At 37.7% G+C, this 16,974-nt stretch overlaps 1 protein-coding gene and 1 long non-coding RNA gene across 4 annotated transcripts; one reads left to right on the top strand and one right to left on the bottom strand.

Annotated features, from left to right (window-relative positions):
• Positions 1 to 466: 466 nt before the first annotated feature.
• LOC104711124 (uncharacterized) lies at positions 467 to 1,761 on the bottom strand. Its single transcript, XR_755209.3, has 2 exons — positions 1,295 to 1,761; positions 467 to 1,121 (listed from the first exon to the last, which is right to left on the bottom strand). It is a non-coding gene; the product is annotated as an uncharacterized LOC104711124 (long non-coding RNA).
• Positions 1,762 to 7,568: 5,807 nt separating this feature from the next.
• On the top strand, positions 7,569 to 12,144 carry LOC104711126 (UDP-glycosyltransferase 76E6). 3 transcript variants are annotated; one of them, XM_087466664.1, is made up of 4 exons: positions 7,569 to 7,725; positions 7,811 to 7,884; positions 10,246 to 10,776; positions 10,866 to 12,144. In XM_087466664.1, the coding sequence occupies exons 3-4, from the start codon at positions 10,305 to 10,307 to the stop codon at positions 11,747 to 11,749; spliced, it is 1,356 nt and encodes a 451-aa protein (XP_087322790.1). In that variant the 5' UTR covers positions 7,569 to 7,725; positions 7,811 to 7,884; positions 10,246 to 10,304; the 3' UTR covers positions 11,750 to 12,144. The 3 variants fall into 3 exon arrangements, with proteins under 3 accessions (XP_087322790.1, XP_087322789.1, XP_010426110.1); XM_087466663.1 differs by having other exon boundaries at positions 7,632 to 7,725; positions 7,814 to 7,884; XM_010427808.3 differs by lacking the exons at positions 7,569 to 7,725; positions 7,811 to 7,884 and having other exon boundaries at positions 10,042 to 10,776.
• The last annotated feature ends 4,830 nt before the right edge of the window (positions 12,145 to 16,974 follow it).

The raw sequence follows: 16,974 nt of genomic DNA on the forward strand, positions 1-16,974 counted from the left end.
ATCAATTTTTGTGCATATCTGGGTGTTTACTAATATCTAGAATTTTTATGAAGGTCATCCTAAAATCTAAATTTTTAATGAAGGTTATCCTGAAGTTTAAAAAAGTTTTCCTGAATTTCCTGAAATCCTTCCTGGAATTTCAAGGAGTGCTGGATGTTAGGTTTTGGTGTTTCAAGTTGCAAGAACAGAAGAAGAAGTTCTAAAAAACAGAGAACTTAAACAAAAGGAAAAACAGATTAAAGGTTCTTGTTAAGAGCACTTCAAACAAATCTAATACTCTAAACATAAGAGATACTACGTAACAATAAGATAGTAGTGTTAATTGTTAAACTTCCAATGAATGAACAACTTGGTTTGGTTACGTTCTCTAAGACATTTTGTAAAGTTTTTGGGTTTGAATCTTGACATATGACAAACTGCTCACATTTTTTTTTTTTATGAACACCATCCTGAATTTTAAATAATCTTCCTAAATATCATTCACTCTTTCTTGAAATAGTTTTGTTTGCATCCAGCCTGGTGTTTTACCTAATGTTAATTGTTATACTTTTCATGAATGAACAACTTGGCTTATTTGTTACACTCCCTTATAAAATTCCTAAAGGCATAAGGTTCTAATCTTGACATATGCCAAAAAAACTCACTTTTTAATGTTTTTTATGAAAACCATCATGAATTTAAAAGATCCTTCCTAAATAATTTTTTTGCAACAAAAATGAGCACACTCTCTTACTTGTTTAATCCAAGTAAGAAAGAAAGCAATAAAATACATATCCAGCCTCTTCGAAAGGCATAATCACAAACGAAAAATATCTAGCACACTCTCTTTAAAGTGTTTCAGCTCCTCAGTTGGTACCGCTGGAGAAGGTCTAGGATGGGACATCCAAAAGAATTACCTTCTAACAAAGCCCTACAAGGGACACCAAGAACCATTCTAAGCTCTCTTGAACAAGTATAGATTTGATTGCCTATCTAATCGGTTCCAAAGTCAAGACTTGAGAAAAATTCGGGGTATCAGATGACAATCATGTGGTACCCCTGTTCAAATTGTTACTAGAACCTAGCATTCTTATGCCCCCTTGTCTGCTACTTCTTGCTTCACACTATAAGCACCTTAAAATCTGCATCCAGAAAATAGAGTTATTTGTCAATCCTCAAATACACTGAAACCATCTTAATGAATTTACATAGTAGCAGTATGTGGAAGACCATTTTAAAAACAAAATCATGATCATGAATCAAATCGTAATGAAGGCCAACATAGAGAGAGAAAGAGAGAGCACTTGCCAAATACCTTAGCAAGCCAAACTGGAAGTCTTTGATTTTAGCAAGAATGAGAAAGACTCCATCGTATCTCATCTAATTCACAAAAGTTAAAATAGGCCAGGCGACGAAATCAGCAAGGTGAGGACAGATCGGCGACGAGAATACGACTAAGCAAACACGGCGGCGAGAACACGACTAAGCAAACACGTCGGCGAGAACACGACTATCATGATGACATATCGAAGATGAGAAATCGATTGGAAAGAGATCTGGGATGCTTCAAGATCTTAGGAGAGTAAGGGCTCGATTGGCTCATGGGAATCATTTGTTCGTCTCGTTTCGAGCTTATTTAGCTTGTGAAACTGCTCTATCGCTCTCTGATTAGAGCTCGTCCCCGTGAAAATTGGATCTTAAAAGTCTCCATTTCTGATTTTATTAATTTTATCAATATTTTCCTATTTTAATTATTTCTCTGAAATTAATGTTGTATCCCGTATGCTACTTCTGCAAAATATTAGACTATGTGCTAACTTTGGAACAAAAATCTAAATGTGTGCTATTTTTGTCAATTGCCATTTAAAAAATGGTTTTACAATTAAAGACAACAAAAAGAATTAGGAGAATTTGATAGAGAATGAAGGAAATTACATTAATTAGTTGGTATTAATGGCTCGAATATGAAACCAATAACGAAAGCTATTTTTATAGTTGGATAAACTCTTTTTTTTTTTAAACAAACTGAATTTGTTTCGTATCCCCTCGTCGATATGTTCTTTGCCGACATTGGAAGATCTCTATGCCATCTACCATTTTATTCCAGCCACAAACTATGTATGAATTGTGAGCATTGGCGGATCCAGAAAATCCTTTAACCTCTGTCAAATTGTAAACTTAAAGTTTCATTGCTAATGGTGGGTCAATTGAACCCCCTTCTACCTTAATAGGTCCGCCAGTGATTGTGAGTTGGAAGACATAAAACTAGAGTGAATTTTTGAACACAGTGTTAAGAGGAATCAAGGAGTATAGTCTCAGAACCGTGCAAACGTAAACTGTGGCCGGAGGCGGTAAAAAAAAATTGTTCCGATTCATAAAAAAATTTAGTGTCAAGAACGGTAAATTCTAGTCATATAACAAAAGAAACAACAAACTTTAAAAACAAAAAAAAAAGTCTAAACTGAAATTTTTCTTCCCTTCTTCCCTAAAAAAATCATTAACCAAATTTTTAAAATCAATCATTAACCAGGTGCTTCTGTAGACTTCATGTATAGAAATAGTAACAGCACTCAACTCAATGAGAGAGCGAGAGAGATGAGGATTGTTCTGTTTCGTGTGATCAATTTAGAAAAAACTGCATGTAGAAAAAGTATGTTTACTCTAATTTTATAATATTTATTCAGTTTTTTTTTAATTGACTTATTCTTTAAATTGAACGTGGCTATTATGTGAGCATAACAATTAGAAACTATGAGGTTGAAGTAAACATTAAGGGCTTAATTAAGAAAACTAAATTCATTGATTTTTTAAAAATATGTGGTCGTAGGCCAAAGTTTCTTTTGTTTCTATTGAGGCACGGCTCTGTATAGTCTGTACAGAAACAAGTGAACTCCAAACTGTTGTGAATATGCTTCGGAGTATACCTTCAGTGAGGATTGACTATATTTACGTTGAATAGTTGCAAGAGTAGAAGAGATGATCTCTAGTTTCTATATCTTCTCTTAAAAAAAAAAACACAGATCCAAACACCTTACACGCGTCCAAGGCATTCCCAGAAGTGAATCCAAGCCACATGAGTTACGAAACACAAAGAAACATCCAAAGAAATCAATCACCCAACAAACAAAGTCATATAAACAGAGATCTTAGCTTAGATAAGCCATGCATGGTTATGCACTCACCTTTGCAACACAGAGAGATTCGACCAACCAACGACCAGAAAAGCACCACAGCAAGCTCCTTTCACGTCTTTAGCCTCAGATCTCCAGCCACAAGCACATATCTCTCAAGAATAGGCACAAACTCCACAGGATACTCACATAAACCTCTCATGAATTTTTTCTCTTTGCACAAGTAAAAGTGACTAAACACGACCAAGGGCGTCGAAATAACCCTTTTATATTCGACCCATACGGTTTCCAAAACCCAAAACACAACAAAACGTGCACTTAACTTAAGTTGGTCCGCTATGGGAAATGCTGGTGTCGATTGACACCCACTCCAGGATCCCAAAAATGGATCACGGGTATTACAATTCTACCCCACTATCATAGATTCGTCTTCGAATCTAGCACAATGACCAATGGTCAAGGATATTCCGTGCAACCAACACTATGGCCCGCACATCCTCCGACTAATCCATGAGAACTCTATCTGGCCAATAGTCCGCAACTCCAATATTAATCGCTCTCAAATCTTGCATCTCCTCTGCTCTCAGGTCTCGACCTTCAAGCTACGGTATCCAGGAAGTTTAATCTTGCTCTCGGGTTATCACCTTACACCATGCTTTCGGATCGTCACCCGAAGTTGATATACCAATTATACCCTCAGTTCCTAAAGTCCTTCGAGATAACGGTACACACGAACCTAACCATCTCCTCATGAGTTGTTTGAGATATCATATCTCTAGAGCAATAATTCTGAGCTCGACCGAGTACCACACTGAACAGAATTACCTTTAAGGCTCACGCAGAAATATCGTAATGTCCTACGACCAACAATTGTCACAAGGGTTGCCACCAAGGCTACAAAAACGTCACAAAGACCATAGAAATATCCCGCATGACCACCACCAAGGCCACACAAATGTCCATAAGGACCGCCAGCAAGGCCAAACAAATGTCAAAAAGGACGTCCACCAAGGCCAAACAATGTCCAACAAGACCGCCACCAAGGCAAAACAAACGTCAACAGGATGAACGCCACCATGGTATCCTACATCACAAGGACCACCACCAATGTATCCAGCGTAACCCACACCACTACCACTGACAGCATCACCAAGACCCTTGTCAGGGTACTAACGTCACTAAGACTGCCATCCATGTAAACATCCCGAATGATCACCACAAATATCACAACACTTTCCAAACATAGCAAGGTTCTAACTCCCATTAAACTTTCTATTTTTAGAAACTTTTTATTTATGGAAACTTTTCATTTATAGAAACTCTGAGCTATTTCTTTTTCCATGACAACACCAGTCAAATAAATAAATACTCATCTTATTAATCATAAAATGTCATAATCGTTACAACCTCAATGAAAATACATAATGAAAAATAAGATACAACGAAACTAAGCCAACAAAATGAAAACTGGAGAGTAGAGAGGAATTGGATGGTTTCCTTTCTGTATCCATGCTTGGGAGTGTTCATAAGCCTCCCTAGGTGACATTGCCTAAACAGATACTGCAAATCCTCAGCTATCCCGAGTTTCTCCAGTGTCTCAGCATGGGGATACCTCGTATCAATGAACTCAAGCTGCTGAAACAGATCATAGTACTCCTTGGGAGTCAGCCTCACCTCAACTGCTCTTCTTCTCACTGATTTCCTAGGCGCTTTCTCTTAACGCAGCTGAGACTCCTCCATCTCGTAATCATTATCCTCATCTCTCAACTCAGGAACTTGTATTGGTTTCTTTCCACGACTCTTATTCTTGGCTGATTGCTTGACTGCTCTACTCGACCCCACATCCTGATCGTGTAACTGTGCTAAACCCTCAACAGCTTCTCCTACCAAGTTCTTCATTTCCAAAAATCGTTTTTCCATAGACTTAGGCGATGAGCGTTCTCCAGCCCTACAACCATACGATAACTATGGTAGCGGATATAGATGGTGCATGCAGGTATATTAAGTTATCAGACCTTGACTCGAGTGCTCCGGTTGAGACGGTGATCAAGTCGCACGCTTGATGGGTCGAGTGGATTGACCTCGAATCGGGAGACATAGCGGCAGCCGGTCGAGTCGCAGGGATCAAGTGGTAGCAGGTCGACTTGAGTGGGACAGCTCCGGTGGTCAAGTGAGATGCGTTGATGGCCAAAGACGATGGCGGTGTCTGAGTGAGACGATGACGCGTGAAGGGAAGCGGATCTAGTAAGAACAAACGTCGGATGACTAACACGACAAGCACTGATCAAGTCGACCGGTCGAGTGACACGGTGATAACATCATTATTTTACCCATATTAGCTATAGTTTTCATATGTATTTAGGAAGAGTTTGATGAGATTTCATGTATAAAAGGTATATTATCAAGTATTTCAGGTTTCAAGAAGGTTTTACAGGTTTTATAGCAAAAAGGACCAAAAGACAAGGAAAACATGTTTCAAGACAGATTCAGAGCTCTTCAGTACGGTCCACTTTTGAAGAACATCCAGAACTTATATTTTGACGTGCTTGGTGTCTATGGAAAGCGGAAAGAGTCATCTTTCTCCTCGAAGTGGAACCAAGTCAATCCGTTCAGTCATCCGGAAGATATGCCCGATTTACCGAGATGTGTTATAAACCGACGTAAGGAGAACCATCCAGCCGATGGGCTTTTATTGAAGGCCTGTCCAGCGAACATCACGGCGGCCCAGTCCAACCCTTTACCACGGTCCAGAAGCCTCTCCCGCTGCCCCTTGTCCTGCACTCAAGAATAAAGTAAAAGACGTTTCTACCCTTACAAAACATTAATCCAAGACAAAACTCTATAAATACTTTTCAAAAACATAGGGTTTCAAAGTGTGACTTCAAGTGATTCCTTTGTACCTCTTAGTTCATCATCCACGCCTCCAGCAGCAGTCGCGGAGACGAACAGAGACTCCTCCGCAGCCGTAGAAGCTTGTCTTCTCTCTGCTCCTCTTAGAAGCCATCGCCAAAGTAACCAATCTCTACTCTTTCTAATCTCTTTCATACTTTCATTGCTTTTGGGATCAAGTTACTTTTGTGACAAATATAGAAGTTTCCTTTGAACCCTTTTTGTTATTTGATTTGTTTTTGATGCTATACTTTATAATATCAATGTCGTTTCTTTGCATCATGAGCAAGTAGTTTTCTTTGTTGGGTTTTATGGGGTGATTCAAGGGGAATTCATGGTTCGCTACAATTAGGTTGTTAGATCTTATTTTCGGTTCTATATTAGAGTTCTTTTGGGACATCTTTATCTTAACGCATGTGCTTGTATTGATCACCAAGAACTAGTGTTATACCGAAACCTCACTTCGTAACCTGTGTAAGTTGAGTTGCGGAGTTTGGTGAATGTATCAAACTTGTTTTACTAGCTGGTTGACATGCGTCGTTGCCTGCGTGAGTTGAGTAACGGAGTATGAAGACTTTAGACTTTCATTCTATGACAATATCTTGTTAGTTCATTAGTGTTTCGTAGTTGAGAACCTAGACCAAAATTAGTACTTACTTGTTAGATCTTGGCACTTAATATTGCTTAGAACCATGAAAACCCTAAGATGACTCCCAAAATGCCCAACCCCATAGTCTTATATTTTTAAACCGTTTTTATTTAAGCTTTTTTTATTTGCAATAGATATTAGGAAAACCAAAACCCCAATTCTTATTTAGTCATAGCCATACGTCTTTCTCTTATAATTCAATTTGTGTTAGCTATTACTCTCTGTGGGATCGATCCTAAAATACTACATTGATTAACTGTGTACTTTCAGTCGTCGTATGGTCTTTTCAGGTAAAAGATTTGGAGTGAAATTCCACACACATCAGACGGTAAGCTTGGCAGGACGATGAGGATGGATGGCGGTCGAGTGGCAGTGCAGTGACTCGAGGGACACAGTTGCTCCGGTCGAGTTGAACTGGGTCATGGGTGATGACGAGAGAACAGCTCCCAAGGCTCGAGTCAGCTGGACGTAACTGAACGGATCAAATGAGAAGCATCTCCGGCGGTCGAGTCGGAACGTGTCAACTCGAGTTGAATGGAAGCGCCGGCGGTCGAGTCGCACGGATCTAGTTGACGGATCGAGTGGAACAGCGAGTGCTCGAGTTATAGCAAAACGAGACGACCCGTAGTGAGAAAAGCGGGTCGAGTCATGTGAGAGCCTTCATCAGTCGAGTGGCGGTGGTTGAGCTCTCTAGGTCGAGTTGCAGCACCTTCGTCGGTCGAGTGGCAGTGGTTGAGCTCTCCAGGTCGAGTCGCAGCGCCTTCGTCCTTGGTCAAAGAGTTGTGAAAATTAACCAAAGAGAAAAAGAGATTAAAGAGTGAGGAGTGAAGGAGTGGAATTAAAGATCGTTTAAAAAGAGAGGGGATAGTGAAGATAGGGATGGTGGATAGATGATGGGAAAGAAAGAGAGAGTGTTGTGTTTGGTGAGAGGGAGCAAGAGAGGATAGGATAAGAGTAGATAAGAAGAGAGAGAGATAATTTTGTGGAGGAGAAGTAAAGAAAGAAAAGATAAAGGAGTGGTAAGTGATGAGGGGATATGCATAGTACTTTTTGTCTCCACTTTTTCTTTTGACTCTGGTATGTTTGATGTCAAATTTTATAGTGAATTCCTTGCCTAGATTAAGATCAATCTTGCCATTTCTGACATTATTGATGGCTCCAGCAGTCGCCAGGAGTGGTCTTCCTAAGATCAGAGGATGTTTTTGGTTGGCACTTCTACATCTCCAATCATGACAGGTAAGTCTTCTAACATACCATGTGAAAGCCTCACTGTTCTGTCTGCGAGGATGAGAGATATATTGCAGGCTTTAAACCTTGTAAAACCCAACTGCTTAGCCACAAAGAGTGGCATAAAACTAACTGAAGCGCCAAGATCACACAGACACCTATCAAAAGACATAGGTCCAAGCGAGTAAGGTAGAGTGAATAATCATCAGTGGGTAATCCCAATCTAGAGCTTGAACAATTGGAGTTGTAATCAGGGCTGCCTTGATCTCGTTGAAAGCCTTCAAACAATCTTCGTCAAAGTTGAACTCTCTCTCATTGCACAGTAACCTTGTTAGTGGTCTTGCGATTATAGAGAAGTCTCAACTGAGTTTTAAAATTTTGCTAGTATGTATGTTCAATTAGACTCTTTGTCTCAGTTGGATAATTAACACCTTATGCAACCTTTTGATTGTAGGTTCGAATATGTCGTTGAACACTTAAACTTATTACATTCCACATTTTCTTTATTTTTTGTCACTTTTTTTCTTAAATAAAATTATGGGCTTTCCAGCTATATTTTATTTTCCTATTTCCAGCTTAACTTTAACAAATTTAAATTCATATATTTATATTGTATAGTATACATATAGCTTACTGAAAACTGTAAGTAAATCTATTAAATTAGTAAAATTAAACTATATATATTATCACTTTTATAGTTAATTTATTAATTTTTTAAAATAAAAATTTGTGTGAGATGGTTAGATAAATAAATTTAAATGTATGTATTTATATTTTATAGTGAATTGTAAGTTTATAAATGTTTATTTTTCTAATTAATAAATTAAACATATCTATAGTATATGTAATGTAATTAAGTATATTTATAAACAATGTAAACAGTACTTTTAAAAATTTGGCTTATTTTCAGTTTAATCTATTAAAATACAATATATATATATATATATTTCAAAACATACAATAATGTTATTAAAATATATATTATGCCCCATACATAAAATAATTCTGCATCCGCCACTGATTGGAGAACCATATGTGTAGCTACTTTTAAAAAGAATATATTTTTATTATGTACCAACTCTTTGGACTTTGTTGGACTAATTACACCCTTATTTTAGAAATCGCTAGGCGTTAGTTGGGCGGTTGGGGTGGGCCTAGCGCCTAGCAAGAAAATCGGGGATTAAACGGAAATTAATCGGGGTCTAGTTTTAGGATTATTTTTATTAAATTACTAATAAAATAAAGATATATATTATTAAGTATATGTATTAATTCTGTTTATGTTAAAATAAAAATATCAAATAAAATATAAAACTATAGCATTGTCTTTAAAATTACGGTAAACACATAAAAACGTAATTTTAAAAGAAAATTTATGATTTTCATTAAAAGTTTGTATATTAGTTATTGTAAAACATCATAAACTCTTAATTTAAATGTTTAAATAACAATTAAGCGGGAAGTAATCGGATTAGACGGGTTATAATCAAATTAGACAGGTATAATTAGATAATTGATTCTAGGCGGAAATTAGTCATTAATCGAGACAAAGAAAGTGGATCTAGCGATTTTGCGGGACGTAATCGGTGTTAACCGGAGATTTTTAAAACAAAATTGCACCAAATACGGTGAACCACTTATGAGGATATTTTGTTATATCTGGATACTAGTATAAAAGTAAAGAGACTCATGACATCTTAATTATTATCTAAAACTCCAAAACAACCAACATGTTATTCTTGGAGTTAATGTCACTATTATAAATGTCACATTAACCTGTAGCTACTTTAAAAAAAATATATATTGTTATTATGTACCAACTCTTTGGACTTTGTTGGACTAATTGCACCAAATTCGGTGAACCACTTCTGAGGAAATTTTGTTATATCTAGATACTACTATAAAAGTAAAGAGACTCGTGACATCTTAATTATTATTTAAAACTCCAAAACAACCAACATGTTATTCTTGGAGTTAATGTCACTATTATAAATGTCACATTAACGTGTAGCTACTTTAAAAAAATATATATATATATTGTTATTACGTACCAACTCTTTGGACTTTGTTGGAATAATTGCACCAAATTCGGTGAAACACTTCTGAGGAAATTTTGTTATATCTGGATACTACTATAAAAGTAAAGACACTCGTGACATCTTAATTATTATTTAAAACTCCAAAACAACCAACATGTTATTCTTGGAGTTAATGTCACTATTATAAATGTCACCTTAACGTGTAGAGAGGTTTAGAAAGAGTTTGTGCCACACGAGGAAGACTTTACTATATAATATGGCATATTTGGACGATTGCAAAAACTTTTCAATGCAAATGGGATTTTAATAATTATTTGGATCAATTATTTAGATGTGTTCCGCATTGAGAGATGATGACAAGAGAGAAAGAGGGTAATAAGCAAATAAGCAATGGAGAAAAGGGAAGCCAGGAGAAGAATAGTGTTAGTTCCAATATCAGCACAAGGTCATGTTACTCCAATGCTGCAACTTGGGAAAGCCCTTTACTCCAAGGGCTTCTCAATTACAGTTGTTGAGGGACACTTCAATCAAGTTAGCTCATCTTCTCAACACTTCCCTGGCTTTCAGTTTGTCACCATTAAAGAAAGCTTACGAGAGTCTGATCAAGGAGGAATCGGGTTTATGATAAAGCTCAACAAAACCAGTGAGGCAAGCTTCAAGGACTGTATAGTTCAGTTGCTGCTACAACAAGGCAGTGATATTGCTTGTATCATCTACGACGAGTTCATGTACTTCTGTGGAGCTGCAGCCAAGGAGTTCAACCTTCCCAGTGTCATCTTCAGCACCGAAAGTGCTACAAATTACGTTTCATGCTGTGTACTAAGTAAACTCAATGCTGACAAGTTCTCGGTTGATATGGAAGGTGCCCAAAACATTATTAATAACACATCCGAAAACCATTCGTTTCACTTAAACTTTGTAAAAAAATTTCTTTTTTTGTTTGTTTTGCAGATCCTGGAATGCAAGAAAAGATGGTGGAAAATTTGTATCCACCATTACGATACAAAGACCTACCGACTTCAGGATTCGGGCCACTAGAAGACCTTTTTGAGCTATGTAGGGAAGTAGCTAACAAAAGAACAGCTTCCGCTGTTATCATCAACACGGTGAGCTGTCTAGAGAACTCGTCTCTGTCATGGTTGGAACAAAAAATTGGAATTCCGATGTACGCTATAGGCCCTCTTCACAATATGACAGATTCAGCACCTTCTAGTTTACTTGAAGATGACAGGAGCTGCATTGATTGGCTGAACAGGCAGAAACCAAGGTCAGTGATATACGTAAGCATGGGAACTGTAGTTCAAATGGAAACCAAGGAAGTTCTGGAGATGGCTTGGGGATTGTGTAACAGCAACCAACCATTTTTATGGGTCATCCGACCACGTTCGTGCCCTGGCTTCAATGGGATAGAGTCATTGCCAAAAGAAGTCAGTAAGATGATTTCAGAAAGAGGATACATTGTGAAACGGGCACCGCAGATAGAAGTACTTGGACATCTTGCGGTGGGAGGATTCTGGACCCACTGTGGATGGAACTCAACACTCGAGAGCATTGCAGAAGGAGTTCCAATGATTTGTAGGCCTTTTCATGGCGAGCAGAAGTTGAACGCTATGTATATAGAAAGTGTTTGGAGGATAGGGTTTCAGGTGGAAGGGAGTAAAGTGGATAGAGGAGAGGTTGAGAGAGCTGTGAAGAGGTTGATGGTGGACGAAGAAGGAGCCGAGATGCAGGAGAGAGCCCTTGTTCTAAAAGAGAAGCTCAAAGCCTCTATGAAAAGTGGGGGTACCTCATACAACGCTTTTGATGAGCTTGTCAAGTACTTGAAGACAATGTGAAACTGTTCATCTTCATGTATTGTTAAAGACACTTGAATTGTATAGATCAAGCTTGATCTTGCAAAATTTAGAAGTGTGTGGTTTTTTTTATGCAAATAAAAGTTGTATTCGATGTTGGGTTTACAGCTTGAATTATGTTTTCCTTATAGTTCCCTCTTTGCAGTTTTCTCAATATAGAATTGTTGCATCAGAAAAAAGACGAGGACAAAAACATCTTTTCTTTTGTCTTTGATTACTCTCTAACAAGATAAAGAGATCGATGTAACTACTCGCATACACCATCTACTACATGTCACATGTGAAGAGAGCTAACTAAACATACCAATACGGATGAACTAGTGTCCACAAGTAAGAACTCTTATGGCATTTATTTATATCAGAAATATCCTTCTTTGTATGAATCTCATAGATGCTGAGGACAAGAGTAACACAAAATCGCAGAGCATGGAGCTGAGAAGACTATTTCTTAGTTGTTCCTAACATTGAATCAAACTAGAACCAATAACTAATACATTGAGGTATTAAAAAAGCAGGCGAGGAGAAAGGTTGTGTGGCGCAAGGACATGTATCTCCAATGATTCCAACATGTGAAAACACTTTACTTGAAGGTAAAGTGGATAGAGGAGAGGTTGAGAGCGCTGTGAAGAGGTTGATCGTGGACGACAAAGGTGCTGGGATGTAGGAGAGAGCCCTTCTTTAAAAAGAGAAGCTTAAATCTTCTGTGAAAAAGGGGGTAGGCCCGGAACTGAGCTAAAGTTACCATAACCTCTTTTCTAACTTTAGAAACTATTAAGATACATGAGCACAAAGGAACAAAAGAAACGGATCAATTCACTTCTTCAACACGCTTTGCAGTCTCCTTGCCAAAAGAAATGGATCAATTCAATTCACGTCCAGGGTAGTCTCCAATCGTACTTTCATCCATTGCATTTTTTTTCATTACATTCCATATTAGGGCATCATTAATGGGAGAACTTTTTTTTGTGTTCTTAGATTAAATATATAGTGAAAATAATGTAAGATCAGTTGTTAAGATCATAGGTAAAAAAAATGGGGGAACTAATTATGGTGTTCTTAGAATAAAGATATAGTGAAATAATGTAAGATCAGTAGTTAAGATCTTATGTTAAAAAGCTAGTTTTTGGGAGAACATATTTAAGATCATAACATTTAATAATATAATATTCATAAATATTTTACAAATTATAAAAACTTATAAAATAACATTTAAATTGCTTACTTATACACTTGTAAATAAAATGTAAAAAAAAAAAAACATATTACTTAATTATTTATAGCAGATAAACATCTTATTTAATGAATACATAGTTTAATGTCCAAATTTATTTCATATATGCTCTATCAAATCCTCCTTTAATTTCTGATGTGCTTGTTTATCACGAATTATTTTATGACCATCACCTAAACCCTGAAGATTTGTAGACATATATACTGAAAACGAAAGATCCGGAGTAATTCTGGTTCCATCCTCTTGTTGGAATTCTTGTTCGTCATAGAGTGTGTATGAATCTCGTTCATCCTCGACAATCATATTATGGAGTATGAAACATGCTCTCATAATATATGCAATCTTACCCTTTGACCATAAAAGAGATGGATTTTTAATCATTGCGAATCTAGATTGCAGGACTCCAAATGCACGCTCAACATCTTTTCGTGCACCTTCTTGTTTTTCTGCAAACAAACGATGCTTCGGATGTTGTGGTTGTGGGATGGATTTAACAAATGTTGCCCATTCCGGGTAAATACCATCCGTCAGATAGTAAGCCAAATTATACTCATTTCCGTTGACATAGTACGTAACTTCGGGAGCTCGACCGTAAATAATGTCATTAAATACTGGTGATTGATCAAGAACATTTAAATCGTTACAAGTACCTGGAGCTCCAAAAAATGCATGCCATATCCAGAGATCTTGTGAAGCTACCGCCTCCAAAACAATTGTTGGTTTACCGGTGCCTCGTGAATACAAAAAATACGTGTATTCTTTTCCTCCGGAATTTCCTCTTCAGCAGCTTCAAATTGATTATTAAATTGCTCTTGGAAAAATTGGTTCACGGGTTCATTCACGAGTTCATTCACGAGTTCATTCACGAGTACATAGCAAACATCACAGGTTCATTCACGAGTACATAGCAAACATCACGGGTTCACAAAGCTATCAAACTAGCCTAAACAAAAATCCAAACAAATCATCACGGAGTGAACATTCGAAAAGAAATAACAACAACCACACATCATGCCATGATCATACGAAAGCAAACAACAACATCCGAAAGCAAACAACATCCAAAATCAAACAACAACATCCACACATCACGGGTTGATCATTACTTGAGCTGGTTCACTTGGTCAGTCAGCTGGATCACTCGGTCCGACAGCTGGATCACTTGATCCTTGAGCTGGATCACAAGTACCTTGAGCTGGATCATTTGGTCGTTGAGCTGGATCACTTGTTCGTTGAGCTGGTTCAGTTGAGCTGGATCATTTGGTCGTTGAGCTTCACGGACCTGGTTCCGAAGACTTGTGAATCCAATCGCAGGAGCTGGTTCCGGAGGATAGTAACAGGTCTCAGCCTCCTCTTCTTCTGACTCAGTACTATAGTCTAATGGGCTGTTTATACCATAGTCGTATTCACGGTCCATGACTTCTTCAACCTGAAACCGAAACACATATATAAGTTCCCAACAAATATAAAACATCCACATTAATGAAAAACATAGAGCATAGATTCATTCTAAACATTGAACAACAAACAAGATGGGATTCATGAAAAACATAGAGACCATACATAGTTAAACATGGATTCAAATATCCGAGATTCATTCTAAACAAAAAACAACAAACAAGATGGGACAAACAACAAACATCTGCATACATAGTTTAAAAAAACATAGTTAAAGCAGTTCCGCCATTAGCTTCTTCTTCAATGCTTTTTCATCTTCGTCTAGGGTTTCATTCTTGGCAATGAGAGTGTCAAGAATGGACATCTTTTGGAGTTGTTTCATGCCCTCTAAATCCTTTTGTTTTATCTCCCACATGTGACTAAACTCCGCAGATGGTGCAGCCTTCTCGTTGCCTTTGTTCCTTACTCTTTTCGTTGCCTTGATGCCCGCGGTCTGCTCTCGTGCTCACCAATGACAGAACCCGTAGATGGTGCAGCATCATCAGCTTTTCTCTTGTTAGAACTGGTTGTCTTCGGAGTGGGGTTCATAGCCTCAAGACTTGTCCATTTCTGTTCATAGCGTTGCACATTCCAAGCATACTCCATACCGAACTTCTTCTTGTACAAGTTAGTGTAGATTTGGCGAGCATTTTGTAAAACATCTAGATCGTTCATCCCACTAGCTCTCTCACTCTCTCCCTCTGCAAACGCTCCACACAACCTGCTCACTTCCTTACTAATTTTTTGCCATCTTTGTCTACAATGGTCAGGACGCCTAGGCTCAGCACCACCACGGACATGACTACTTGTTTCATAGTAGTCTCCTACACGAATCCAAAAGGACCCTGCCTTTTGCCCATTCCCAACTATTGCATCCTTCGAAGTGTTTAACCACCCGCTTATTAGGACTAAGTCATCTTGTGTCTACCATAACCGTCTCTCCCTACGCTGCTCTGCTGTCTCTTCTGATTGACTAGGAGGTTGACTCGGCTGTGAAGAGGGTTGTGAACTAAAAGGAGGGATTTGAGAGCTCCCAATGTTTACATTGGGAAAAAAGCTGTCATATGGGAAGTTAAGAAGGCTAAAGTAGGGTTGAGACTGACTGTTAGGGGTTTTGTTTGATTCCATAGCAATCAGAATTTGAGAAAGAAGAAGCAAACAAGGCTGATAGAAGAGAAGTAATGAGATTTCTAAGAGATTGCAAGAAAGACGCAAACAAGGATGATAGAAGAGAAGTAATGAGAGAGTGTGAGAGATTGATAGAATACTCGGATATATGAAAGAGAAGTTAGGAGATCATTAAATCAAAAGTTTGGTGACTTTTAATTCTCAATAACCATCACCTACTTCAGTCAAATCAGAAGTAACTAAGGGTCATTGAGTTTTATTTAACTAAAAGTTTCAAGAGTTTCAAAAGTTTTAAAATTTTCGAGTTTTAAATAAGTTTTTAAAGTTTTGAGACAACTCACACCTAAAACAACAAAACTACAATCACAACAATTAATACTAGAACATGACCATATGCGAACAAGACCATCAAACATGACCATCATACATCAAACATGAACATGACCACAACACTACTACACAAACATCCGAGACCATCAAAAACCACTCAAACCACAACACTTAACAAACCACAACACTACTACACAAACATCTGAGACCATCATAAACCACTCAAACCAAATCACTTTACAAACCACAACACTTAACAAACCAGAACACTACAGTCTAATGACAACAACAATACACAAACCACAACACTTAACAAACCACAACAATACTACACAAACATCCGAGACCATCCAAAAAAACTCATACCAAATCACTTAACAATGTGACTTACCTTTTAATTTCGAGCAAATGCAGGTTTGTTGATGGTCCTTGATTTAATTTTCCCTGGATAGCCTCACCTAAAAGCCTCCGCAACAAAGCAAAAACAAATAAACTTAATCAGTGTTAAGGTCGATTTCAAAACTGTTATAAGAAAACTCGGAATTCAGTCATAAGAAAAAGCTCACTAAAATCCATGATTGATTAATCAAAACCGTTAATTGATAGATGAGACAAACCCTATACCATCTTACTTAACCAAAACCTAATTCACAGATTTCAATTTTGCCCTAAATCGATGAAACATCCGACAAACAATGACTAAAAGAGTAAACTACGGGACTACCTCTATATCGCCGGAGATGATCTATGCCAGAGAAAGGAGACGACGACACAACGGATCAGGAAGAAGATTTCGATTCGCCGGACATATCAATCGACATAAATGAAAAGTTAAACGGATTCGTCGGGAAACCTTTGCAAAGATCGATTTCAACTGACTAGACCTCTCGATTTGGGTGTTTTAATCGGAAGATTTTCGTGTTTATACGGTGAGGATGAAGGAAACGAAGCTCTTGTCGTTTTCTCTCTGTCTTTCGCAAACCCTAGTCGAGTATATGGAAGAGGAAGAGAAATGAAAAAATGTCTCAACACCAAAAAAACACGACAACTCACGTCTTGACACGTAAGCCAGAACTGGGCT

Source organism: Camelina sativa, chromosome 9, assembly GCF_030686135.1.
Source record: "Camelina sativa cultivar CO46 ecotype springtype chromosome 9, ASM3068613v1".
In the NCBI taxonomy this organism is placed as follows: Eukaryota; Viridiplantae; Streptophyta; class Magnoliopsida; order Brassicales; family Brassicaceae; genus Camelina; species Camelina sativa.